This window comes from Coregonus lavaretus, assembly GCF_964263955.1.
Source record: "Coregonus lavaretus genome assembly, chromosome: 12".
Taxonomy (NCBI): domain Eukaryota; kingdom Metazoa; phylum Chordata; class Actinopteri; order Salmoniformes; family Salmonidae; genus Coregonus; species Coregonus lavaretus.
In genome coordinates, this window is record NC_139999.1 from 43,387,460 (window position 1) to 43,415,074 (window position 27,615).

Sequence of the window (27,615 nt, forward strand, 5' to 3'; positions counted from 1 at the left end):
AAATTGTAGACCTGCACAAGGCTGGGATGGGCTACAGGACAATAGGCAAGCAGCTTGGTGAGAAGGCAACAACTGTTGGCGCAATTATTAGAAAATGGAAGAAGTTCAAGATGACGGTCAATCACCCTCGGTCTGGGGCTCCATGCAAGATCTCACCTCGTGGGGCATCAATGATCATGAGGAAGGTGAGGGATCAGCCCAGAAGTACACGGCAGGACCAGGTCAATGACCTGAAGAGAGCTGGGACCACAGTCTCAAAGAAAACCATTAGTAACACACTACGCCGTCATGGATTAAAATCCTGCAGCGCACGCAAGGTCCCCCTGCTCAAGCCAGCGCATGTCCAGGCCCATCTGAAGTTTGCCAATGACCATCTGGATGATCCAGAGGAGGAATGGGAGAAGGTCATGTGGTCTGATGAGACAAAAATATAGCTTTTTGGTCTAAACTACACTCGCCGTGTTTGGAGGAAGAAGAAGGATGAGTACAACCCCAAGAACACCATCCCAACCGTGAAGCATGGAGGTGAAAACATCATTATTTGGGGATGCTTTTCTGCAAAGGGGACAGGACGACTGCACCGTATTGAGGGGAGGATGGATGGGGCCATGTATCGCGAGATCTTGGCCAACAACCTCCTTCCCTCAGTAAGAGCATTGAAGATGGGTCGTGGCTGGGTCTTCCAGCATGACAACGACCCGAAACACACAGCCAGGGCAACTAAGGAGTGGCTCCGTAAGAAGCATCTCAAGGTCCTGGAGTGGCCTAGCCAGTCTCCAGACCTGAACCCAATAGAAAATCTTTGGAGGGAGCTGAAAGTCCGTATTGCCCAGCGACAGCCCCGAAACCTGAAGGATCTGGAGAAGGTATGTATGGAGGAGTGGGCCAAAAGTGAGTGGGCCCTGCTGCAGTGTGTGCAAACCTGGTCAAGACCTACAGGAAACGTATGATCTCTGTAATTGCAAACAAAGGTTTCTGTACCAAATATTAAGTTCTGCTTTTCTGATGTATCAAATACTTATGTCATGCAATAAAATGCAAATTAATTACATAAAAATCATACAATGTGATTTTCTGGATTTTTATGATAAAAATTACAGACCACTACATGCTTTGTAAGTAGGAAAACCTGCAAAATCGGCAGTGTATCAAATACTTGTTCTCCCCACTGTATATATATATATATATATCTGTACCAATAAAGTATTTATCTTCAGTTCCCCAAAATAAAACAAATAAAAATCTAATTAAAGCAGAATATACAACTACAATTATGTGCTGGGTCAATTTGAACACAAAACCTAGGTATTTTAACAGAAAGAACCTCGTATTATAGACAGCGAATATTGAAAGCAACCAAAGACACTGGAGAGTATTATGATCTGAAATCTGTCTAAAATATCATTCTAAAACATTGAAATAAGCCAAATACAGTATGCTACTTGTTGAAAAACACTTCTGTTACACAATGCAGACTTAAATGTACCCCAGAAATGACATGAATAGCTTATAATTACTAAAATGGGAAATTAGCTAAGTGAATTTGCTCAGAACAAAACGAAGATATGATAAAAGTAAAGTATAGGTCCAGGTTATAGACCCATTGTATGTGACTTGTATACACATTAGCTTTTCATTCATTGCATTGGATTATTCTTACCACATCGAATACACTCCTACGGCAAATCAAGACATCACAAACAGCTAAATCGCTGATTCATGGCAGATATTCCCAGAAGTTCAGAACAGAGATCTGAACGGAGACAAAGCAGTCCCTTTACAATACGTCTGAGTATTTGATTGATGGACGGGGAATTCATGCCAACACTTCAATACCAGCACATGGAGCTATTTCAACTCCTAGCCTTCTTTCACCTGGCTGGAGCACCACAGTGTTCTGACCCAACATACCTTATTGTTAGGGAACTGGGAGATCCATGGGGTCCCTGTAGCCTGGGTGCTGTCATGTCTCTGCATTAGTCTGCTATAGTAACCTAGACTGGGCTGATGCAGACACAGACTGGCCCCCAGGCTATCTGACCTGACCTGATCTGGCCATGTACCATCTCTCCTCAACTGGGCAGGTGGAGTCTCACCTGCGCTGGTCTCAAAGGTGACAACATTGCTGGAGATGCTGTGGTATTCGTTGGAGTACACCCTCAGGCGGTACTTGGCCCCTTCGATTAGTCCCGCCAGCTTAATGGGCGGCTGGTTCACAGGTACGCTTGACATACTGCCGTTGCCTTGGAGACACAAGAGAGGGCCAATCACACTCCGTCGTGGGGCGTGGCCAGGCTACCGTGGTAACGACGCAAAGCGGAAGGGTACGACGCAGTGATACGACATGTGCAGGACAGTTTTTTCCCCCTATGAGATGGTGGGCCAGCGGAGTGAATTGAGACTGACCCAATGCAACACACACACACCCTCTTGCCTCCACTTACTGACAACCTCGTTGAGATTATTAGCTACATCTGTAAACCAATGTCACAAATATGGCTAGATTTACATCTAATGGAATTAATAGAGATTGAAAGTGAATAGTAGAGCTGCAGCTCCGAGAGTTCCATGGCTTTTACAGGATTCCTTTTGGTTCATTTTCTTCTCAGTGAAACCACATTTCTCTCCTGGGGGATAATTCTCCTGAGAAAGCTAATCTAAAAAGGGGACATTTTCCGGTGGCGAGGGAGAAAAGAGGTAAAGCTAGGAAGCAGGTGTTCCTTCAGGCTACTATAATAATGTGGACATCAAAGTTTTACTAAACTCCCCGCTGAATTGGCAGCAGTAAGTTGTATTACCCTGACTAGTGGAATTTAAATTGACCATTATGGAACACTCCGTATTGTGAAATAGGGCAGGAGGGTAGAAAAGCACTGTGTCACAATTACCCATAGCCCTCCACTCATCTCAATGGAAGAAACACCAATGGTGGAAACGAATGCAGCATCTTTCCAATGGAAAGACGTGTCCCTCATGACAACACCAAGCTGTGGGGGCATGGGTCGGTGATTGCTGGAGGAGCACTTAAACTGGTGACTTCATGCACCATGCTATGACATGACCTTTGACCCCCTGAAAGGGTGAGACGAGATCATCATACAGCAATCAACCAAAACCATTCCAAAGCTTGGTACATCCAATGCAGCCTCTGAAGCAACAAACAAAACCATAGAAAACTAAATTCAACCTTGACTAGGCCACAAAAAGACCTGAACCACTGTGAAAATCAATAACTTGGAAAAATGTCTGACTAATATAAAAACACACTGCATTCCTTACAACAGTTAAAACATGAAGCTAAAGCTACAAGTGCAATGTCTGAAACATATATTTGCTATTTGACTCAGTGTACAGATGTAGGATCTTAATTTGAGCCAGTTTGCTACAGCAGGAAAATAATCCTGAGCAACAGGAAATGTGAATTATAATTCATGGAAATTTTTTGAAGGGGTAAATACATTTTTCGTTAAGGTAACTTAAGTCATTTTAAAGTGTAAATTACAAACTTTTGAAGCCTTTTTAAACCTTGAATACACTACAGTTTGCATATCCTGTTCTCAGCAACAAGAGTGATCAAATTAAGATCCTACATCGGAGTCCAAAACATAGAAAGACAAAAGCAAACAGCTTGTAGACCTCCCTTCCTAGTATTTTTAACCTTCTCAATACCCTTGGCTTGCACTTAGGTATTTTGATTAGCTTGCATGCCATGTACAGCATTGTGAAAGCATCTCCTTACCTTCCCACCAGATAGCAGTACTGCAGCATGCAGACCAAGCCTGTAGTCTAGATCTGGCATAGAAGACACACCACTAACTACAGCTAGTCATCATCACAGTGACAGCCCTGCCTGGGAAATTGTGTGTGTGTGTGTGTCAATAAGGACATCATGCCCACTGACTCTAATGTTAAACAGCCAATGGAACAGCCAAGCCTGACAACCAAACATACAGCCAGACAGATAGCCAGATGATGCAGGAGCTCGATACAGGGTGGTAATCATGAAGGTTGCACACTGCACAGTTTGGGGAGTTAGGACATCATAATACACTATGAACATTAACTATACAAAGTCACATTTCCAAAGAGAGAGATGAAAAGAGAGCAGTAGAGATAGGGAGAAAGTGGGGTATCTTGTGTGTTATACGTACAGTATGTCATTGATACAATTTGGCAAAATAGAAAAGTGTGCACATGCTCTGCTTGTTTGAATATCACCCTAACATCTCCTCTTTTGCAATCAGAATCATTGAACACACACATATACTGCCATCACTGTGCTATAAACCATCAGTATAGTAGGTAGCATATCAAGATGTGGGGAATGATATTTTGAGTTTTCTTTAAGGAATGTTTTTCATTTAACAGTATATTTCCGCACAGTAAAAGAACACACTCTCTCTCTCTCTCTCTCTCTCTCTCTCTCTCTCTCTCTCTCTCTCTCTCTCAGCCTCACAAAATACTTTCTGAAAGGAACTTCTGTTTCAACTGGCGACAGAGAACCTACATGGGCACAATAAAATACAAATTCAACAAAGCCTTTAGTAGGGATTTTTGAAGAAACAAAACCTCAAAACCTGCAATCAAAGTGCAATAGAAACCGGAGGTGCTATAAAATAACACATTAATTATTCAGATGGAAATGCCACAGAATATATTATAGATTTCACCCACATTTACAGCTATGAGAAGCTAGAGAGATTCTAATCTGACTTCTATAGGTAACTGAACTCCGCTCTGCCGAGGCAAAGTTAAATGAGAGTTGAGAGTTTCTTCTCAGAAATTGCCTTTCTGTGAAGATGAATAGAGATGAGAATGTCGCCTTACTCGCCTCCCAATAAAAGCCTCGCTTCTCCACAAGAGCGAAGGGCTGTCATGAATTGGACTGGAAGTCCAATTTGGTGTATTTTCCTGCCCCAAGAATGCCTCACAGTTCCCTTCAGAAAGCCCAGTGGGTTCTCTGCAGAGATAGACTGTCTGAAGATTGACTTCACTATTGACATTTCTGCCTAGGATGGAATTTGAACTGTAGGTGTTTGATATGATCACACTTGGGTCAAATACATATGTCAAATCCTTTCAAATACTTGAGCTGGGCTTGATTCAGTTCCCCCATTGCAATGGAAGCAATGAAATAGTCCCTAAATTGCAAACTCCAAGCTTTATCAAGTGCACATATGTATTTGACCCATTTCTAAATATTACTGTCCCCAATAAGACCTAGGTTGAGGATCTTAAACTCTGGGTATTTTCTTATTGTCCAGCCTCAGCTCTGACACAAACTCTGGGTCTTTTCTTATTTTCCAGCCTCAGCTCTGGCACAAACTCTGGGTGTGGATCTTACTGTCCAGTGTGAACTCTAGCTGGAACTCGCTGCTGCCGGCCGGGAAGTTGTGGTTCCAGCTGACGTTAGCGTAGTTACTGTTAGGCTCCACCGTCAGGTTCCAGATCACCCTCCCAGGAGCCATGCCTACTAGAGGGCAGGGCGGGGTCAGGGCGGGGTCAGGGGCATAGCAAGGTGGAGCAGAGAGGGGCGTGTTACAACAACCACACACGCAGGGTTGTAATCACAAAATGGTTTTATGGTTAGCGTTAGAGTTAGGGTTAGGGTTGCCCTTTAAACAGTGGACTAGACCAATGTTATATTTGAACACTGATGTCTTAACACTTTTGTTGGTGTCCACTCCACAGTTAATGTCTTAACACTGATGGGGGTGTCCTGAATTGTAATCGAGGTGCCCAGTAGCCAAGGTATCCACTGCACTAGGCAGAGTTATAACGGCCCACAAACACCCTCTAACTGTTCATATTACATGTTGGATTCTCACAGCCCGACCGGACAGTGTTGAGTTAATGGTTACGTTCCAATACTTTAAAGTGACTTCATTTCATGTATCCTGTCTCCAAGGAGATATGACGAGGTAATGAAGTGGTATACTGGAATGCAGCCAGTTCCTCCAAATGCTTCCTTCCAGGTCAGGAGAGAGTAGCCAATCAGAATGCTTCAAATTAAAGCGTATTCATGTATCCCTTGAATCTTGGGCAAGATATAAAAATAACACAATACACCTTTAAAAGTGCACCCATTGTAAATCTATACCATAGATGCCATAGAAGAAAACGACTGAACTAAAGGTAAACTAAAGGTAACAGTAGGCCTACTGTATGTACCCAACACATTCGTATGTGCTTGCTTGGTGCTGGTAACCAACACAGGAGTGGTAGTAGTAGTCGCAGCAGTAGTGGTAGTAGTAGTAGTTGTAGTAGTGGTGGTGGGAGTAGTAGTAGTAGTGGTAGGGGGAATAGTAGTTGAGGTACTAATGGTTGTAGTAGCAGCGGTAGTAGTGGGAGGAGGAGGAGGGAAAGTTGTAGACACGGACACATCTGTAGGCTCGACTACAGGGCAGGGGAAGAGAGCACAGGGTTAAAGACAAAAGCAGGAAAATCACAGGTAAACACACACACCAATAGAGACACCGAAAGTTAATGAACCAATGAGCAGAAAGGTGTTATGGAATTTCCCAGAACCAGCACTGTTGCAGAAAGAAGGAAAAGGCAACTGTCCAATTCTCCAAAAGAGGTCAACAGGAATATAATATTTATAGATATTTTTTATTTTAGGCATTAGAAGTTAAGATAATAAAATGTGTTATATGTGTAGGTAGATCCAACGGATATCCAGGATTAATCTGGGATTGGGTATTCATAAATAATTTAATTCATCCGCACAACCCACGTTGAGGGCCATAAAGTAGAATATCAGTGCCCCCAAGTGGCCAAATGCTGCTATGACTATCAATCCACCACCATCCTTTCCCATACCAACAAACATAGCAGCTATATGGCGTGTGGGGTTTGTTATTGAATAAACAGGAAGTTATGGGAAATTCATACTTAGATACACTGCTATTACAAAGGAGACTTGCAGCATCATCACATTATCTACAGTGAACATACAGGGGCCTACGTAGGACCTTCTTTGTAGGACCTTCTGTATGTAGGACCTTATTACTCTTCCTTTTACCTTGCAGTTGATGAACATCTCCATTTGGAGGATCCCACTAGAGAGCAGTTGTACTCATATCCTTGTTGAACTGCATCCCTCCATCCTCCCTCCCTCATGCATACCCCCCCCCCAAGTCAACCATGACACACAACATGCCAGAGAGAGCCAATCATGAGAGAAGAAGAAGAGGAAGAGGCAAAGGCGGCGGCGAATTTGAACGCATCAGTGCAGGCAGGTGCTCAAGAACCCCTGTTACCCAGGTAACGCTAAAAAGCCAGCCAGAGATCACATTGGCCGTAAGCCATGTCAATCAAAAAGCTGTGCCATTCCCAGGTTGTTTCAGTCAAAAGGCATAAACCAGAGGCATTGCCTTTCAGAGGGGTTGAACCCCAAGCTCAGTGACAGAAACACACATGGATGAGATGGAAGCGTGACACTCTGAAAGCTGAAGCGCAAGCAGCAGTGAGCGAGCAAGCATGTGAATGAGCAGCAGAGAACGTTTGATGATGGAGAGTCATTCAAGCGAGAGCAAGCTTGATATCATCCCCCATCCCCACCCCGGAGATGTGCTACCATCTCCACATACAAACGTAAGCAAGTCTCCCCCATCCTGCCCCCCCAAACCCCCCACAGTGCATTCCACGTAATGAGGGTCGACCCCTTTGCCGACTCAGTCAGTACACAAGATCCAAGGCTTGTGACAGACAGGAAATTGTCATGATTCAAGTTGCAAGGTGCGCTATCAGGGATTGGAGCTGGGTGACAGGTCAAAGTTCAGGCCTCAGAAATGGCAGGAAGTTGACACCGACTACGTTACAGATGATCCTGACCTGGACTACAGTACAGCCGAATTACACACTTCTTGGATATAACGGGATATGCAACTGTTATACAAGTGCTATAAAAGTTATAAAAGTGGCTCAAATAGAACTAAAGGTTGAAGCAGAGACTGTAACGTTAGTTGTTTCTACACTCATTCCTTTACCTTAACAGTGTGCATAAGAATTATAACTGACCACATACTGTAGGTTTCAATGATCAATGTCAAATATGACCCTGAGAGTTCTGTGGGTTTGTTCAATCCCTGAAAGCACAGAGTGAAGCAAAGATACACTGACAGATACAGATATAGACAGAGAGACAGACAAGACAGACAAGATAGACAGACAGACAGATATACTGTACAGCTGGCAAAGAGGAAGCCAGTGTTTGTTCAGTCCAATACAGATAACTTTCTTGTTACAGTCCAAAGCGCTCTGTTTAAACTCTCTGTTACATTTTCAGATGACAATGTCAGCCCTGAATATGGCTGCTCACTCGCTAATTGTTCTATTAATTCAATCTAGAATCTACTGATTTAAATATCTAATAGTAATTAATGTATAATTGATTTGACGAGAACTCATACATATTCAAAAGGCGTTTCCCTCAGGGTTTTACCCATGACAGACCTCAAAGTTACCCCTCATTTGTTTTGTTCGTTTGCTATGGCGTAGAATTTGTCCACCCCTATTTAACCTCTATGGGTAGTTTCTCTGTAGGATAGAAGGTGTCTGGGTTTGTACCATTGTCATCAGTAGGGGGTGGTAGAAAGCAGTGGTGTCCAGTTCAAATTAGTGACCATGTCATCTTTACATTTCCTTAACACTTTGCCTCGTCATCATATGATCATATGATGACGAGGCAAAGTGTTAAGGAAAGTGTTAAGGAAATGTAAAGATGACATGGTCACTAATTTCAACTGGACACCACTGCTGGAAAATGAAGTGAGACAGAGTCGGAGAGGAATTAAAGAAAATAGGTAGACAGACAAGCAGACAGACAGACAGACGGGCTATGCATTTCCCGTTACCTACACCTGAGTGGTCAGTACCTGAGCTGAAAAGGTCTTCTGTTAACACCCATGGAGAGACACAGACAGAGAGGAGGGGGGAGACAGGTGAGAGGGAGGGGAGACAGGTGAGAGGGGGGGAGACAGGCGAGAGGGAAGGGGAGACAGGTGGAGACAGGCGAGAGGGAGGGGGAGACAGGCGAGAGGGAGGGGGAGACAGGTGGAGACAGGCGACAGGGAGGTGGAGACAGGCGAGAGGGAGGGGGAGACAGGCGAGAGGGGGGGAGACAGGCGAGAGGGAGGGGGAGACAGGCGAGAGGGAGGGGGAACCAGGTGGAGACAGGCGAGAGGGAGGGGGAGACAGGCGAGAGGGAGGGGGAGACAGGCGAGAGGGAGGGGGAGACAGGCGAGAGGGAGGGGGAGACAGGCGAGAGGGAGGTGGAGACAGGCGAGAGGGAGGGGGAGACAGGCGAGAGGGAGGGGGAGATAGACAGAGAAGAGGGGGAGGCAGGTGAGAGACAGCAAGTGGAGGAGGGAAAACAAGAGTGAGAATCTGAGAGGCGGAGAGAGAAAGACAGCGTTAAAAGACACTACAGAAGGTCAACCACAGGAGAGGAAGAGAGACAAAGAGAGAGAAACGAGGAGAGGAAGAGAACATTCTGACAAAAGAGCACAACGTCAGACAGGAGACACGCCAAGAAGGAGAACACTGGGTGATTCTGCATTGATCGCTACTAACACCAGTGTGTGTGTGTGTATGTGCGCGCGTATACGTTTGTGTACTCATCGTAACCCATTGACCACTACTGCACTCAGTGTGCATGAGTGTGTATGTGTTGTATATGTTGAATGGCTGCCAGTGGGACATATACTTATGTGTTTGCTGCAGAGCTGCAGTAGGCTGGAGTCACTGAGATTTACAGGCCTTTTCTGTTGGCCTCACTTAACATACTCTACTGTGTCAACCAGCTGCACAGAAACTCTAACAAACATCTAACCTAGTTCCCACACAGAACTAAGACTTAAAATACCACCTTATTTATTTCTGTGTCTACATAGTGTAGATGGTTTAACTTCTTGATTCAGTCTTTGTGAAGTTTGTCATCCTAAACAGTGAATTAATAAGAATCTGTATACATACAGTGGGGGAAAAAAGTATTTAGTCAGCCACCAATTCTGCAAGTTCTCCCACTTAAAAAGATGAGAGAGGCCTGTAATTTTCATCATAGGTACACGTCAACTATGACAGACAAAATGAGAAAGAAAAATCCAGAAAATCACATTGTAGGATTTATAATGAATTTATTTGCAAATTATGGTGGAAAATAAGTATTTGGTCGATAACAAAAGTTTCTCAATACTTTGTTATATACCCTTTGTTGGCAATGACACAGGTCAAACGTTTTCTGTAAGTCTTCACAAGGTTTTCACACACTGTTGCTGGTATTTTGGCCCATTCCTCCATGCAGATCTCCTCTAGAGCAGTGATGTTTTGGGGCTGTCGCTGGGCAACACGGACTTTCAACTCCCTCCAAAGATTTTCTATGGGGTTGAGATCTGGAGACTGGCTAGGCCACTCCAGGACCTTGAAATGCTTCTTACGAAGCCACTCCTTCGTTGCCCGGGCGGTGTGTTTGGGATCATTGTCATGCTGAAAGACCCAGCCACGTTTCATCTTCAATGCCCTTGCTGATGGAAGGAGGTTTTCACTCAAAATCTCACGATACATGGCCCCATTCATTCTTTCCTTTACACGGATCAGTCGTCCTGGTCCCTTTGCAGAAAAACAGCCCCAAAGCATGATGTTTCCACCCCCATGCTTCACAGTAGGTATGGTGTTTCCCGAGTGGCGCAGTGGTCTGAGGCACTGCATCGCAGTGCTAGCTGTGCCACTAGAGATCCTGGTTCGAATCCAGGCTTTGTCGTAGCCGGCCGCGACCGGGAGACCCATGGGGCGGCGCACAATTGGCCCAGCGTCGTCCAGGGTAGGGGAGGGAATGGCCGGCAGGGGATGTAGCTCAGTTGGTAGAGCATGGCGTTTGCAAACGCCAGGGTTGTGGGTTCGATAAAATAATGTATGCGCTAACTGTAAGTCGCTCTGGATAAGAGCGTCTGCTAAATGACTAAAAATGTAAAAAAAAATGTGTTCTTTGGATGCAACTCAGCATTCTTTGTCCTCCAAACACGACGAGTTGAGTTTTTACCAAAAAGTTATATTTTGGTTTCATCTGACCATATGACATTCTCCCAATCCTCTTCTGGATCATCCAAATGCACTCTAGCAAACTTCAGACGGGCCTGGACATGTACTGGCTTAAGCAGGGGGACACGTCTGGCACTGCAGGATTTGAGTCCCTGGCGGCGTAGTGTGTTACTGATGGTAGGCTTTGTTACTTTGGTCCCAGATCTCTGCAGGTCATTCACTAGGTCCCCCCGTGTGGTTCTGGGATTTTTGCTCACCGTTCTTGTGATCATTTTGACCCCACGGGGTGAGATCTTGCGTGGAGCCCTAGATCGAGGGAGATTATCAGTGGTCTTGTATGTCTTCCATTTCCTAATAATTGCTCCCACAGTTGATTTCTTCAAACCAAGCTGGTTACCTATTGCAGATTCAGTCTTCCCAGCCTGGTGCAGGTCTACAATTTTGTTTCTGGTGTCCTTTGACAGCTCTTTGGTCTTGGCCATAGTGGAATTTGGAGTGTGACTGTTTGAGGTTGTGGACAGGTGTCTTTTATACTGATAACAAGTTCAAACAGGTGCCATTAATACAGGTAACAAGTGGAGGACAGAGGAGCCTCTTAAAGAAGAAGTTACAGGTCTGTGAGAGCCAGAAATCTTGCTTGTTTGTAGGTGACCAAATACTTATTTTCCACCATAATTTGCAAATAAATTCATTAAAAATCCTACAATGTGATTTTCTGGATTTTTTTTCTCAATTTGTCTGTAATAGTTGACGTGTACCTATGATGAAAATTACAGGCCTCTCTCATCTTTTTAAGTGGGAGAACTTGCACAATTGGTGGCTGACTAAATACTTTTTTTCCCCACTGTACGTTCTGGTTATCTGTTCAACGTCTTCTCAACAATAACCCGTTAATCCTACATTACCCAGCATACTACATTACTGAAGAAGAAAAACAAACACGTGCCCCAGGAAAGACTTGACCATGCAAGCTGGTGACATACTGCATATCAAAAAACAGCCTTCCATCACTTACCTGAAGTAAACTGAAACATGTGTTGGTGTGTAACAGCTTAAAAAGTCAGAGTTGAGTGTGTGTGTGTGTGTGTAAGAATGGTATGTGTGTGAGTAAGAGAAGTTTGTGTGTGTATGAGTAAGGATTTGATGTGTGTGTGTGTGTGTGTGTGTGTGTGTGTGTGTGCGTGTTTGTGTGTGTGTGCACATGCGCATGTATGTGTTTGTATGTGTGTATGAGTAAGGATTGATGTGTGTGTGTGTGTGTGTGTGTGTGTGTGTGTGTGTGTGTGTGTGTGTGTGGTATGTGTGTGTGTGTGTGTGTGTGTGGGGTATGTGTGTGTGTGTGTGCTGTGTAGGCAGTGTGGACTTACCCTCATTGGTGAAGTGTGGAGACTCCTCAGCATAGACCTCCCCTGCTCCCACCTGTGTGAGGGCCGCTAGGTAGAACTTGTAGCGGATGGCTCGTTCGGGCAGGCGGAGTGTGTACGCTGTCACGTTGGGGAGGAAACTCTCCATCTGCATACGGCCTACACGTGACCCGTTCACTACAAAACACACACAAGACAACACAGTCAGTCAGCTGGTCAGGTGACAGTCATGCTGCTACTGTAACAACACTAAACTGTCTATCATCGTGACGTTCATATCGTCATAACATCATCTCTTGTCATAAGGTTATCTCTAATATGAGCTTAGATTTGTATAAGATTAAAATGACCTTTTGTGCAGTGTATACCGCTGAACTGATAACCTGTCTGTCATTTGACTGTGTTTATTTTATTGTATTTCACCTTTATTTAACCAGGTAAGCCAGTTGAGAACAAGTTCTCATTTACAACTGCGACCTGGCCAAGATAAAGCAAAGCAGTGCGATAAAAACAACAACACAGAGTTACATATGGGGTAAAACAAAACATAAAGACAAAAATACAACAGAAAATATATATACAGTGTGTGCAAATGTAGCAAGTTATGGAGGTAAGGCAATAAATAGGCCATAGTGCAAAATAATTACAATTAGTATTAACACTGGGACGATAGATGTGCAAGAGATGATGTGCAAATAGAGATACTGGGGTGCAAATGAGCAAAATAAATAACAATATGGGGATGAGGTAGTTGGGTGGGCTAATTTCAGATGGGCTGTGTACAGGTGCAGTGATCGGTAAGGTGCTCTGACAACTGATGCTTAAAGTTAGTGAGGGAGATAAGAGTCTCCAGCTTCAGAGATTGAGATTCAGAAGTGCTCACCTTTCTGGTACTTGACTGTGTAGCCAATCAGAAGAGCTCACCTCACTGTCTTTTGAGTGTGTATCCAATCAGAAGAGATCACCTCATTGTATTTTGAGTATGTATCCAATCAGAAGAGCTCACCTCACTATCTTTTGAGTGTGTATCCAATCAGAAGGGCTCACCTGTCTGGTAGTTGAGTTTGTATCCAATCAGAATGCCGTTTGGCTCCAGGGGTTTGTCCCACTGCAGGTGGATAGCGTCTGTACTCCTCTGGATGATCTTAAAGAACTTTGGAGTGTCTGGCACTACACACACAGGAGAGAGAGGGAAAGAGAGAGGGAAAGAGAGAGGGAAAGAGAGAGGGAAAGAGAGAGGGGAGGATAGAAAGGAAGCGAGATGGAGAGTGGGAGAGAGACAGAGGGAGATAGATCAAGAGAGAACGGGATAGAAAGAGAGGGAGAGAGAGAAAGAAAGAAGGAGAGAGTTGGTGGGTGTAGGAGAGAGAGTGAGTTACAATGTTAAAAACATACATTTGTCAAATGCACGCTATGATAGTTGGAGTTGTCCTTCTCTCTCCCTGTCTCACCTCCTTCCTTGGTATGGAACTCCACAAGGTTGCTAGGCGGTCCCTCGTAGCGGTTGTTGGCGACCACCATGGACATGCGGTAGTGGCTGTATGGCTGTAGGTCTGTCAGTATGCCTGTAGGCTGGGCCACGGTACTGTAGAACCCTTTAGTCCTCTTCTCTTTATTCACACGCAGACCCTTCACCATGCTGCCCTCACGCCAGTAGTACAGCTGAAAGAGAGGGCCACACACACTGTCATCACGGGGTGGTAGAAACACATGGTGTGTGTGTGTGTGTTGTTTGTTTGCTTGCGTATGTGTGTGTGTCTGTCTGTCTATCTGTGCCCACGTGTGTTGTGTGTGTGTGTATGTCTGTCTGTCTCTGTACACATGTGTGTCTGTGTGTGTGTGTCTGTGTTTGCCTGTGTCTGTGCCCACGTGTGTCATGGTTGTGTGTGTGTGTGTGTGTGTGTGTGGAGTGTAGTGTGTGTGCAGTGGGCTCCAGTTCTCACCCTGTACTCCTTGAACTCTCCCAATACAGTGCTGGGATCTACCGGGGTCCAGTGGACATTGACCTTGGTGCTGTCAATCTTAGACACTCGCAGGTCAGTGGGAGGGGCTGTGGGCTCTGGAGGTAGACACAGGTAGGAGATCACCAGCATGACGAGTGAACGAGTGTGTGTGTGTGTGTGTGTGTGTGTGAGCGAGAGACAGACAGAGAGAGAGAGAGAGAGAGAGAGAGAGAGAGAGAGAGAGAGAGAGAGAGAGAGAGAGAGAGAGAGAGAGAGAGAGAGAGAGAGAGAAAACATTTGCTAGTTACAAAAAATATTATGAATAGTAAAGAAACATTGCTTCATGTGTATGTAGGTTTGTGTGTGTACGTACTGTCCTCCCCAGAGTATCCTATGATGATGTTGGACTCAGGTCCCAGTCCAAAGTCATTCACAGCCTGCAGTTTGATCTCATAGGGAACGTAGGTCTCTGTGTCGTGGACAATGTGCTTCGCCCCCACCGTAGTCACATTACTCCACTCCTCCCCAATATCCTTCCGCCGCCACCCCACCGAGTAGCGCAGGTTAGGGCCGTTTCGCTCTGTGTCCAACAAGGGCTGGAAAGCACAAAAAGACAAACACATTAGTGTAGTTTTTACTGGCTGAAACAACCTTGCCATTGAGGGTATCACGGCTGTTCATTAAGGGTAAAGGGCGAAACCGTGACATCAGTCCCTGTTATGACCCTCTCTCGGTCTCTCACCTCCCAGCTAATCTCCATGTTGTTCTTCTTGGTGCCCCAGCCTTTCAGGCCACTAGGGATAGCATCAGGAGCTGAAACACACAGGAACACAGAGGACAAATGTAATCTCTCTGGCTGTAATATAATAAACAGAACTCCTGACTAAGACACCCCCACCTGCCCTCCCTTCACCCTCCCCTGTTCCCTCTATTATCCTCCACTAATATTGTGGTGAGGGTCTGGCCCAACATCCTCCTAACACCCCCTATCCCTACCCCCATCCAGCCCCTCTCTCCCTCCCGGTGTCTGACTCACGGGCTCCGCTGGTCTGGTATCGTGGCGAGGGGTGGCTGGGGCGGCTCTGGCCCACAGAATTGACAGCGATGACTCTGAACTGGTAGTTGACGAAAGGAGAGAGCTGCAGGATGACAGAGTTGAGGTCTCCGGGGTAACTAGACAGGTTCTGCCACTTGCCTGATTCCCAACGGTCTTCCTCAAACTGAACCAGGAACTCTGCAGGGAAGAGAGGGTGGGGGGGAGGTGGGGTTAGGAAGAGGTGTGAAAAGCCATGGAACGGTTGAACGTATGTATTGGGGTTACACTGGGGAGTAGTTTTGTGTGTGTGTGTATGAATGAGAGAGAGAGAGAGAGTGTGTGTATTTACGTGTGCTGTTCCTATGTGTATGTGTGTGTGTGTGTGTGTGTGTGTGTGTGTGTATGAACGAGAGAGAGAGAGCGAGAGAGTGTATTTGCGTGTGCTGTTACTGTATGTGAAGTGTGCACGCGTGCGTGTGTATTTACGTGTGACGGGGCTGTTGTGGTCATCTCCAGGTATCCAGGTGAGTCGTACGCTGCGTTCTGCAGGGTCAGACACCTCCAGGTCTATGGGAGAGTCAGGACGGTCTACACACAGAAGGGCCATGGGGTTAGGTGGTACACACATTCACACACACACACACACACACACACACACACACTCTCATGCACGCACGCATGCACACATACTGACACACACACACCAGGTCGTGCATATGCGTGCACAGACACACACATCCGCACACACGCACCCGAACACACCGATACGCACACACACGTATATGCACGCACACACACACGTGCATATACATACAGCTCTCAGTTATAGGCATACTTATACTCTTACACACTGCATTCATTACTTTGGCATGAGGAAGCATCCAAACTAACCACTGTTATTCTTATTAGAGTGAAGAGAGAGAGAAAAAGTTAGAAAGACAGAAACAGAGAGAGAGAGAAAGAGAGAGAGCGAGAGAGAGAGAGAGAGAGAAAGAGAGAGTGAGAGAGAGAGAGAAAGAGTGAGAGAGTGAGAGAGAGTGCGAGAGAGAGAGAGAGAGAGAGAGAGAGAGAGAGAGAGAGAGAGAGAGAGAGAGAGAGAGAGAGAGAGAGAGAGATAGAAAAGGCCACGGATGTTACCTGCAGGCAAGACACTAGACTGTGAGGGAGACAGGGAGGCGTCCTCTGTGAGGGGGCGGGGGGGGGGGGGGGGGTAAAGGTCAGAGGTTAAAGGTTAGAGGTTAGTCAGAGCATTAGTACAGTGGAGGAACCCCATCCACTACAGTACTACAACTGGTGTAGGGTGAAGTTGCCCCTAGACTCTGATCTTCGGTCAGTTTAGCATTTTCCCCACTAGTGGTTAAGGATAGAATTGGAGGAGGGGAGACTGATCCTACATTTCACGCTGGAGCACTACAACTACATGACCAGGAAACACATGCAGTACGATCCACCACCAATGCTGATGGCCTACATACAACTATTAGTAGCAGCAGTCTGATAGTAGTCAATAGTGAGAGTAAATTCAGTGACATTTGAACATGCAACAATTTCAAGTCACATTCATGTATTATAGTGTTATCTATGCAGGGCTATCAACAATGTTAAGAAGATGTGGGTTGATGAGAAGATGATTTGTTGAATGAAAGTAGAATATTTTCACATCCATGTGGAAGACTGTCGGTTTCTGTAGCTGGGTTTTGTAGGGCGAGAGTGTTTGTGTGTGTGTGTGTGTGTGAGTGTGTGTGTGTGTGTGTGTGTGTGTGTGTGTGTGTGTGTGTGTGTGTGTGTGTGTGTGTGTGTGTACCTAACACAGTAAGGCGTGCTGAGGCAGTGTCTTGGTCAATCTCTGTTTTAACAGTGCAGGTGTATGTTCCCTCATCTCCCTCATGAACATTGGGGATGGACAGAGAATCCTCATCCTTCTTCAACCTACAGTACATAGACAAGGGAGGGAAAATATTACTGTACTTGAACTATTGTAAATGATTAACTATTACAGCCAATGATTCAGTGCTAACAAAATAGGTAGGTAAACACTAATCACCATTTGTAGTGAATAAGGTAAGGCTCCCTATATTTTTTCTGTATTTTTTCTTCCATAGGTAAACGCTCATGAAAAATAAAACAGGTGCGTGAACGGTGTTTACTATACCACTTATTACAACATTATTACAACATTATTACACTTTATCTTTACCTTACTATTGATCAATAGTAAACAATGCATCACACTTCACACAGGGGACAACAAAGTTATAGAAAACTGTTGTTGTTTGTGTTTTGGGATGGGTTTTACCTCCATCCCAGGGAGAGGGGCTTGTCATCCTTCAGCCAGGTAACAGTGATAGGCAGGGTGAGGTCTGATTTGACCCGGCAGTCAAAACGAGCCATGGTGCCTCTGATTGCTGACTGGTGCTCTGGAGCCCTGACGATACGTGTCGGCTCTGAAACACACCCGGGAAACAACACACACGCATGCATATCCGGGAAAATGAGTGGGATATATAGGGAAGCCAATGTCATCCCTGATCCCTGACAAACGCCTTGTGGAATTTCCGATCAGCTGCAACTCAATCATATGAACAGTCACTTTCTCATGATATGAGATGTTATTAAGGCCACTTTATTTTGAAATGGGATGAATGAGAATGATAAATACACTACAGAATATGAATGTCTAATGCGAATCTCTAAGTAATGTTGTCTGCTCTGAGAAAGGAAAGGTCTGAGGTGTGATACAAGTCTTCAGAGAGGATGGAAGATTCAATCCAAAACCACATGGGGTTGTTGATAAGGCACTTAGAAATGTTTGGCGACAACACAGGGGCTATTTGGCACTGAGGAAGAAGAAGAATGATGGTGTGCTGTGATTGGTTGCTCTCTAACCTTTGACCTCCAGGCGGACCTGGTTCTCCTCCTTGCCCAGTATGTTGCTGGCCACGCAGGTGTAGGTCCCCTGGTCCTCAGCCCGCGCACGCTTGATCTCTAGGGTCCCGTTGATGTAGACCCGATAGTGACCACCGTCCAGACCACTGCCTTGACCATTCTTAAACCTTTAGAGACACACACACAGAGGGGGAAAATACTCAGGGTAAGAAACGGAACCGGGAACGAAAGTGATCCATACTGTTCCCAGAACAGAACCATTCTTTTAAAAGCATGGAAACTGGTTAATAACGTTATTTTACATTTTACGTTGCAGGCATTTTTTTCTAGTCCCACAAAAAAACGCAACAATGCTCCTGTGCAAAGCCCTCACTCTGTCACTCAGAAACTTATTGCAGCATCTGCCTGTAAGCTGAAAATCTTTGCCAGTGTGTGTGCGCATGTGTGTGTTTAGGCTACCTGCACCTCCCCCCTTCCGAAGGACAGGCTACTATACTGATGTTAGAAGTGTGAGAAGATAGGGAGAGAGATTTTTAATTAGCTAGAGAAGAATGGATTCACTTTTTCAATGCTAGTTAAGGATATTATAGGCCTAGTTATCACGTTTCACATTGGATTTATTAACTACAAAAATAAAATACGTGTTTTTAAAGACGTGTTTTCAAGCTTGTTAGCTAGCTAGCTCAAAGTACATTCAAAGTTCCTTCATAGAAGCCGCTCCTAGGTATAATTCTGTGGACCTAATTCAGATAATGAATGTCTTAACAAGATGCCTAGCGCTTCAAGCCTGCTCCTCAACCCTCTCGCTCTCTTCCTGCCCATAAAATTTCAGTCACATCTTGCGCCATAGGCTACGCTACACTTGTCTCTCCATCACGTATGTAAACAACTAGCTTGCCTGCTCTATCCACGCTGATTGATTAATTGAATGAGCTAAATGTAAAAAACGGTTGATTTCACATGTTAAAAAGGAACAGAAAGGAACAATATAAACCAGTACTTTTTTTTGGTTCGAACCAGTTGAGAACTTTATTTTGCTGGTCAGAAGAGCGGAATGAAAAAAAAAATTGTGCTTCTGTTCAGAACGAAACGATTGGAAAATAATTTTGGTTCCAACCACTGACACACACACACACACGCACATCCACACGTACCCACACACACACAACTTTTAAACTTTTTGCACTCATTTCTCCTCAGGAGGTAAGGTATCTATTCTATCTGGGTCTATCTTTCCATACACACTAGCGTGTGCATTTTGTTTTGTGTGGACCACAGGAAGAGTAGCTGTTGCACTACAGCTAATGGAGAACCTAATAAAGTAAACTAAACTCACCAGCGTAGCTCAGGAAGTGGCGAGCCAAAATAGGGACAGTCCAGGAAGGTTCTGTTGTTCTCTATCACCTTTATTAGCTGGTTCTTAGAACCCAGCATCCTGGGGGCCATGTCTACAGAGAGAGAGGGGGAGAGAGAGAGAGAGACATAATTAGTTTACATATTTAGTCCTATTTAATTATAGCTTCATCACTCATCATCATATTCATCATCACCACTCTCTTTCTTACCCAGTATGCTAACAAATGCATTGGCCAGCAGGTAACCATGGTCATTGGAGGCATTACACTGGTACACAGCGCTGCTGCCCATCTGAACGGAGCGGAACATGATGGTGTCACCTACCACCGATCTGCTGGGGTTGGGCAAGGAGCCTGGGAAAGGGGGAGAAAAGAGAGACAGAGAAATGTAAAAACAGGCTGGCTGTGGAAGCAGTTGGTTTGAGTTGGCTTATTTTGATATCATGTCCATGGCTGATGAATGATATTGAATGGGTTGTGAAGGACTCACTATCGCTCTCGATAGGCTCTCCGTTGACCAGCCACTGGATGTGAGGTTTGGGGTTCCCATTGGCCCGACACACGAGACGACCATTCTCATCCGGCGCTAGCACCAGATTGGAAGGCTTGTCCAGCCAATAGGGAGCCGCTGTTGGGTACAAGAGATGTCATTGGTCAGATGGTCAACCAAACAGATTAACACGCACGCACGCCAAACACATGCACACACACACGGGGACACACATGCATGCACACACACACACCCCTCCCCTCCTTACCTTTAACCTGGACATAGATGGAGTGTCGGATGCTTCCTATCTGATTGTTGGCCATACACATGTACTCCCCTGCGTCCTCCTCTGACACACTGTCGATACGCAGAGTCTTATTGAAGTTTTCTAGCTTCACCTTCTGGTTCAGGTCTCCCCCCTTCTTAAACCACTTTATACTGGGAGTCGGACTGAGAGGGAAAGAGTGGGTGAGATGGGAGAGGGAATAGGGGGTGGGATGGGAGAGGTGGGAGTGAGATTGGGTGTTCTTTTCCCAGAAAAAAAGATAGTGTGTGTGTGTGTGTGTATTTCCGCCACTCACACTCCGGACGCGATACACTCCAGCTGTAGCTTTTCTCCTCTCATCACCATCCTCGAGCTGTCAGTCCCCGTGGGGGAGAGGAAGTTAGGGGTGGTCTCTGCTACCTTACGACCTGGGGACAGGAGAGGAAGGGGTTAACACACACACAACTATGGTCACACCCACACAATACATTCACCTTCATCCTAATTCTAATCAAACACAATCATTGGAGTTCATGTTTAATCCATGAGTCACTTCCGACACCGTAGGTGTACAAGCCCCTTATAACGAAATGAGACAGAGCACAAACTAATCGGTTTATTATTTTCATGCTTCCATGTCAGTGTCTCTGCCAAGCAAACGGATGAAACGTTTAATCTACATCCGTAGAATGTTCTCATCGTTCTCTTTAAGTCGCCCCCCTTAGCTTTGGCTTGTTTTCCAGTTTGTTCCGTAGCCATATCACCCTGTTAACTGTTCCTTTGTCTCTCATCCCCCCTGGAGGGCAGCCATTTAAACCAGAGAAGAAAAAAAATAAACATTGATCTCCCACTTTCAGTCCGCCAGAGAATCACAATTAAGAGAACCGAGACCAGAGACTCTAAATAAAAAAAGACTGACTGACGTCAAAACCAGGCGTGATGAAACATATTATTTATTTTTCCCTTTTCTTCTCTGCTTCGAAGGAAATCCTTTGATCTAATTAAAAGAGCATACAGTGAGGGAAAAAAGTATTTGATCCCCTGCTGATTTTGTACGTTTGCCCACTGACAAAGACATGATCAGTCTATAATTTTAATGGTAGGTTTATTTGAACAGTGAGAGACAGAATAACAACAAAAAAATCCAGAAAAAAGCATGTCAAAAATGTTATAAATTGATTTGCATTTAGTGAGGGAAATAAGTATTTGACCCCCTCTCAATCAGAAAGATTTCTGGCTCCCAGGTGTCTTTTAAACAGGTAACGAGCTGAGATTAGGAGCACACTCTCAAAGGGAGTGCTCCTAATATCAGCTTGTTACCTGTATAAAAGACACCTGTCCACAGAAGCAATCAATCAATCAGATTCCAAACTCTCCACCATGGCCAAGACCAAAGACCTCTCCAAGGATGTCAGAGACAAGATTGTAGACCTACACAAGGCTGGAATGGGCTACAAGACCATCGCCAAGCAGCTTGGTGAGAAGGTGACAACAGTTGGTGCGATTATTCGCATATGGAAGAAACACAAAATAACTGTCAATCTCCCTCGGCCTGGGGCTCCATGCAAGATCTCACCTCGTGGAGTTGCAATGATCATGAGAACGGTGAAGGAATCAGCCCAGAACTACACGGGTGGATCTTGTCAATGATCTCAAAGCAGCTGGGACCATAGTCACCAAGAAAACAATTGGTAACACACTATGCTGTGAAGGACTGAAATCCTGCAGCGCCCGCAAGGTCCCCCTGCTCAAGAAAGCACATATACAGGCCCGTCTGAAGTTTGCCAATGAACATCTGAATGATTCAGAGGAGAACTGGGTGAAAGTGTTGTGGTCAGATAAGACCAAAATCGAGCTCTTTGGCATCAACTCAACTCACCGTATTTGGAGGAGGAAGAATGCTGCCTATGACCCCAAGAACACCAACCCCACCGTCAAACATGGAGGTGGAAACATTATGCTTTGGGGGTGTTTTTCTGCTAAGGGGACAGGACAACTTCACCGCATCAAAGGGACGATGGATGGGGCCATGTACCGTCAAATCTTGGGTGAGAACCTCCTTCCCTCAGCCAGGGCATTGAAAATGGGTCGTGGATGGGTATTCCAGCATGACAATGACCCAAAACACATGGCCAAGGCAAAAAAGGAGTGGCTCAAAAGAGGCACATTAAAGTCCTGGAGTGGCCTAGCCAGTCTCCAGACCTTAATCCCATAGAAAATCTGTGGAGGGAGCTGAAGGTTCGAGTTGCCAAACGTCAGCCTCAAAACCTTAATGACTTGGAGAAGATCTGCAAAGAGGAGTGGGACAAAATCCCTCCTGAGATGTGTGCAAACCTGGTGGCCAACTACAAGAAACGTCTGACCTCTGTGATTGCCAACAAGGGTTTTGCCACCAAGTACTAAGTTATGTTTTGCAGAGGGGTCAAATACTTATTTCTGCCATTGAAATGCAAATCAATTTATAACATTTTTGACATGCGTTTTTCTGGATTTTTTTGTTGTTATTCTGTCTCTCACTGTTCAAATAAACCTACCATTAAAATTATAGACTGATCATGTCTTTGTCAGTGGGCAAACGTACAAAATCAGCAGGGGATCAAATACTTTTTTCCCTCACTGTATTCCGGGCCACTGAGTTCAGATATTTCAGTGGCGTGCTTCATGTAATAACACCAGCGCATGGCTTATGGATTTAGCTGATGTTAAATCCCTTCAACGTTTGGATCCCTTCCAAGACCTTCTGAGCTCTGAGTCGGATTGATAGTTTGGTCATTAAGGGATTTATACTCTTAAAGATAATGTAGCATAAATGTTGTGTGAGGCATGTTGTGTTTACACATAGATCAGTGGGAATAGTACCACACGTGTGGCTGTGAGCTGCTTAACTGCTTGTTGCATTGCACTTCACCAAAATCCACATCAGATCCATTTAAATTAATTATAGATTTACTATATATTATACTTACCCACCATCTCATAACTCACACTCATACACATATAAATACAGCATTTCATCAAACAGTAAACACATTAAAACATATATGCCAATAGTCAGTGTTATCAAACACTAAATACATTAGGTTGAGTAAATTAGAAGGTTAGCCCACAGTAAACAGAACTAGCCTAAATGTAATGGTGCTATAATGAACCAGGCACAATTAGCGTTAGCTTCTTTTGTGATGCAGATCTGATCTGTATGGGATTAAAACATGTGTTAGCGGCTAGCATCTCCAGTGCACTGAAAACAGAGTGTGGTAGTGCTATTGTTAGTGACACTTGAAGAGGAGAGAGGGTCTCAGGGATTAGTACAGACAACTGGCAGAGGACATATGTACGCCATCACTGCGACAAGTGACATTATAGCCGTGGCAATGTGCAGCCATGGTAACGTGTAGCCAATGGCGCTGCTTGAGGGGGAGCCTCCCATGGTGCACTGCCATCCCGAGAGGAAAACTTGGCCTAGCCACTAGGGATAAGCTTACTACCACTGTGTGTGTGTGTGTGTGTGTGTGTGTGTGTGTATGTGTGTGTGTGTGTGTGTGTGTGTGTGTGTGTAAGAGAGACAGGTGGTGCAGCTCCAACCCACTCCCATCCTCTCTCTGTGTGTGAATGTGCATGTGTGTACATTTGCATTTGCATGCTTATAACTATTGATGAACATATCATGAATAGAAATGCTATTTTTTGTATGCATGGTTTAGGATAATCCCTATTTTATACCTCCGCCACATGACCGTCCCATAGGGGGTTATGGGGTCTGTCCCCATTTTGTTCCTATGAGAGTCGCCTCACAAAGGTACACATGCCGTCCCTCCCGGGCCTACTCCCTAGGGCCAGAGTAGCTAGAACATATGCCACTGGTTCCCCCTCTGGCTATATGGGCTGACTGTGGAACTGGCTTGAGTTAAGGGCTTTATGATAAGCAGTAGGAGAGGAGAAGAAGCTTTACTCAGTCCAATTCTCTAAGTGATGGGCGATTCATTAGATACAGCGGTGGCGTGTGTGTGTGTGTGTGTGTGTGTGTGTGTGTGTTTGTGTGTGTGTGTATATGCATATGTGTGTGTGTCTGTTTTGAGAGGGTGTTCTTATGTGATAGAGAGACCAAGAGGATGTCTTTTGGGAAGAGGAGACCTTTCTAACCCCTTTGTGGAGTGCTAGCCTCTAGAGTACCACAGGAAGATTCCACAAAGCTCTACTGTCACCACTGATTTAGTTTGGAGGTGCTCTAAAGTCAGGCTTGACATTGGTTGAGTTAAGGGACAAACTGGCCTTTTGTCTGTACAGCTGCTGAGTTACTGCATATGCAATGAGTCAGCTGAAGATAGAATTCGAAGGTTATGCTAGGATAAAGGACCTTATGGGCAAATCAACACTGTTGTATTCTGGCAGTGAGAGGTCTTGGTCAGGGTGAGTGTCATTGAAAACAGCAGGGTGGGTAAATAAAACACCCCACACTTGAATTCAATTGAGTTTAGTAAGGCTGAGCTGGCTGGGTATCAGGCCAGGGTTGAGGTTAAAGGTGCTTGCTATAAAAAAAAGCTATATCAGTCTGGGGAAAATGTTGTTAACAGCATTGAAAGAAAATCCATTGAGGCTAGGCTGTGTTGTTAGCTGTGTTAGCTAGCTATGTTGTTAGCATATCCATTGAGCTGACTGATTAGCAGGCTACATGGCTAGCTGTGTTAGCTAGCTGTGCTGTTAAGACATCCATTGAGCTGAATGATTAACCAGCTAGGCTATACGGCGCTAGCTGTGTTGATAACAGAGTCATTCAACTGACTGGTTAGCATTAGCAGGCTAGGCTACGGTGGTAGCTGTGTTATGAGGGTGACATGGTACTGCTGGGGGTGAAGAGTGGGAGGAAAAGGAAGAGAGTGTGTCTGGACTGGACTCACCACCATACGGGTCAGTGGAGTTGACAGAGGAAGTGTCATTAAACGGCTCCTCTGAAAACACACACACGGCAGTCAGCATGCAGAACTCACAAAGACACACGCGTATGCACATGCATGCATGCCAACACTCACAACAACATAACCTTTCCAGCTCTAAGAAAATAGTAGAAACTGGCGAGCTGCTTTCTTCCCTGCTTCAGAAAAAGAGAGATATCAACTTTAATATAAACTGTAAAGAAAGCAGCTTCCAGGAAACGTAGAAGACAATCAGTGCTGGAAGTGAACACAGGCACAACAGCACACACTGAGGAACAAAGGAGAATGTCCTGACGAAATATTGTACGTGTCATGGCACCAGGCCACCTGTAGATGGAGGCATCTCATATCTCATATACACTGAGTGTACAAAACATTAGGAATACATTTATTTTACATTTTAGCAGACGCTCTTATCCAGAGTAACTTACAGTTAGTGAGTGCATACATTTTCATACTGGCCCACCATGGGAAACGAACCCACAACCCTGGCGTAGCAAGCGCCATGCTCTACCAACTGAGCTACAGGGGATTATACCTTCCTAATATTGAATTGCAGCCCCTTTTGCCCTCAGAACAGCCTCAATTCTTCGGAGCATGGACTCTACAAGGTGTCGAAAGTTTCCACAGGGATACTGGCCCATGTTGACTCCAATGCTTCCCACAGTTCTGTCAAGTTGGCTGGATATTCTTTGGGTGGTGGACCATTTTTGATACACACGGGAAACTGTTGAGCGTGAAAAACTACCATACTCCGTTCAAAGGCACTTCAATCTTTTGTCTTGCTCATTCTCCCTCTGAATGGCACACATACACAATCCATGTCTTCTCCCCTTCATCTACACTGATTGAAGTGGATTTAACAAGTGACATCAATAAGGGATCATAGCTTTTACCTGGTCAGTGTACTGTCTACACTAAGTGTATAATGTGAGGCACACTGGTTGACCAGGTAGTAAATGATCCCATTTGAACAGAACAATAGACCATGGCTACATTCAAAGCCTATGTGTGTGTGTATGTGTGTGTGTGTGTGTGTGTGTGTGTGTGTGTGTGTGTGTGTGTGTGTGTGTGTGTGTGTGTGTGTGTGTTCGTGTGTACGTCTGTGTGTGCGTCTGCGTGCACGCACGTATGTGTGCGTGTGTAGCCTACTTACTGGTCTGCACTTTGAGTGTGAAGGGGTTCTTCTGCTGGATAGTGTGTGTGAAGAGGAAGCGGGCGTTGCAGCTGTAGTCTGTGTGGGAGTCTTTAGCCAGCACATTAGAGAAATACAGGTCTCCATTCAGACCCATGGACACACGCCTGTCCTGGGTTATAGGCATCATGGCTGTGGAGGGAGGGAGGGAGGGAGGGAGGGAGGGAGGGAGGGAGGAGGGAGGGAGGGAGGGAGGGAGGGAGGGAGGGAGGGAGAGAGACAGATACTAAATCATTTAGACTTCATGCTTCATAATCAACCATAACATGATCTAATTTCAGAGGCATCCACTGGACTGGCCAAGCTGAGTAGCCTGCATCTAACTGTAATCTGGTCTCATTGGCTTAACCTTCTATCTAGACTGGCCCAGGCTGAGTGTATGTAACATGTAATAGAGTACCATGTCTGTCCTCTCAAGCAGTATCTGGACACAGTTGCAGCCAGTGGTGCCAGCCATAGACAATATATCCTATCTAGGGTTCTATATCTATGGTGCCAGCTAGCTCAGGTCTAGTGTAGTCTAGTGGTGTGTGTGTCATCCTCTGTGATGATGTAGCACTGGGACTTGTCGCTCTGGGGCTCTGTGTTAATGTTAACTCCTAACACACACAGACGCTCCCGACAGATGATCACACACTCGGTAACCATGAAGAGTGAACGGACCAATCTGGTTGTCATGACGAGGCCCGAGGTCCAATCATCACCCAGCCAGTGGTCTAATGTAGTGGTGGTGTGCAATTGTGAATGGGCAATGTGCTATAATACTATGATCACTGTATTTTCTAATCAACTGTATGTATTCTGTTTATAGTGGCCCAATTGCTAATGCTCAGCATGTTTAATAAAGATGAAATCTGCATCCCAAATGGTGTGCTTTTCCCTACATAGTGCACTACTTTCAATCAGAGCCCTATGTGCCCTGGTCAAAAGTAGTGCGTTATATAGGCATTAGGGTGCCATTTGAGACACTGAACTGAACTGAACTGAATGGCTGATGAGAGTATAGTGGACACCATTAGCTGTGAAGGACCTCTTGAGTCTGGGCGCTTAAAATGGCTTCTGCTGTCTCTTGGGTTCTGCCCTCTCAGCTCTTTACCCAGCCGAGTCAGA

The 27,615-nt window shown here is 45.2% G+C and overlaps 2 protein-coding genes across 2 annotated transcripts in view; both read right to left on the reverse strand.

The window, feature by feature from the left end:
* LOC311138663 (neurofascin-like) overlaps positions 1 to 26,635 on the reverse strand; it is a gene marked incomplete at its 5' end in the record, with an annotated part of 50,473 nt that extends 23,838 nt beyond the window's left edge. The window contains 18 exons of the mRNA XM_084173443.1: positions 12,408 to 12,581; positions 13,452 to 13,574; positions 13,856 to 14,066; positions 14,348 to 14,463; positions 14,721 to 14,943; positions 15,090 to 15,160; positions 15,384 to 15,581; positions 15,870 to 15,971; positions 16,521 to 16,565; positions 17,188 to 17,312; positions 17,680 to 17,827; positions 18,270 to 18,436; positions 19,606 to 19,717; positions 19,835 to 19,978; positions 20,115 to 20,252; positions 20,383 to 20,564; positions 20,696 to 20,807; positions 26,467 to 26,635. Coding sequence (XP_084029569.1) covers positions 12,408 to 12,581; positions 13,452 to 13,574; positions 13,856 to 14,066; positions 14,348 to 14,463; positions 14,721 to 14,943; positions 15,090 to 15,160; positions 15,384 to 15,581; positions 15,870 to 15,971; positions 16,521 to 16,565; positions 17,188 to 17,312; positions 17,680 to 17,827; positions 18,270 to 18,436; positions 19,606 to 19,717; positions 19,835 to 19,978; positions 20,115 to 20,252; positions 20,383 to 20,564; positions 20,696 to 20,807; positions 26,467 to 26,635 — 2,560 coding nt within the window. The remainder of the gene's footprint in view (positions 1 to 12,407; positions 12,582 to 13,451; positions 13,575 to 13,855; positions 14,067 to 14,347; positions 14,464 to 14,720; positions 14,944 to 15,089; positions 15,161 to 15,383; positions 15,582 to 15,869; positions 15,972 to 16,520; positions 16,566 to 17,187; positions 17,313 to 17,679; positions 17,828 to 18,269; positions 18,437 to 19,605; positions 19,718 to 19,834; positions 19,979 to 20,114; positions 20,253 to 20,382; positions 20,565 to 20,695; positions 20,808 to 26,466) is intronic.
* LOC311138279 (neurofascin-like) lies at positions 1,212 to 5,468 on the reverse strand (the record flags this gene model as incomplete). The annotated part of the gene is made up of 2 exons (XM_084172961.1): positions 1,212 to 2,243; positions 5,345 to 5,468. 2 exons carry the CDS (start codon positions 5,466 to 5,468, stop codon positions 1,861 to 1,863), a joined length of 507 nt encoding a protein of 168 aa, XP_084029087.1. The 3' UTR covers positions 1,212 to 1,860.
* Positions 26,636 to 27,615: the final 980 nt, after the last annotated feature.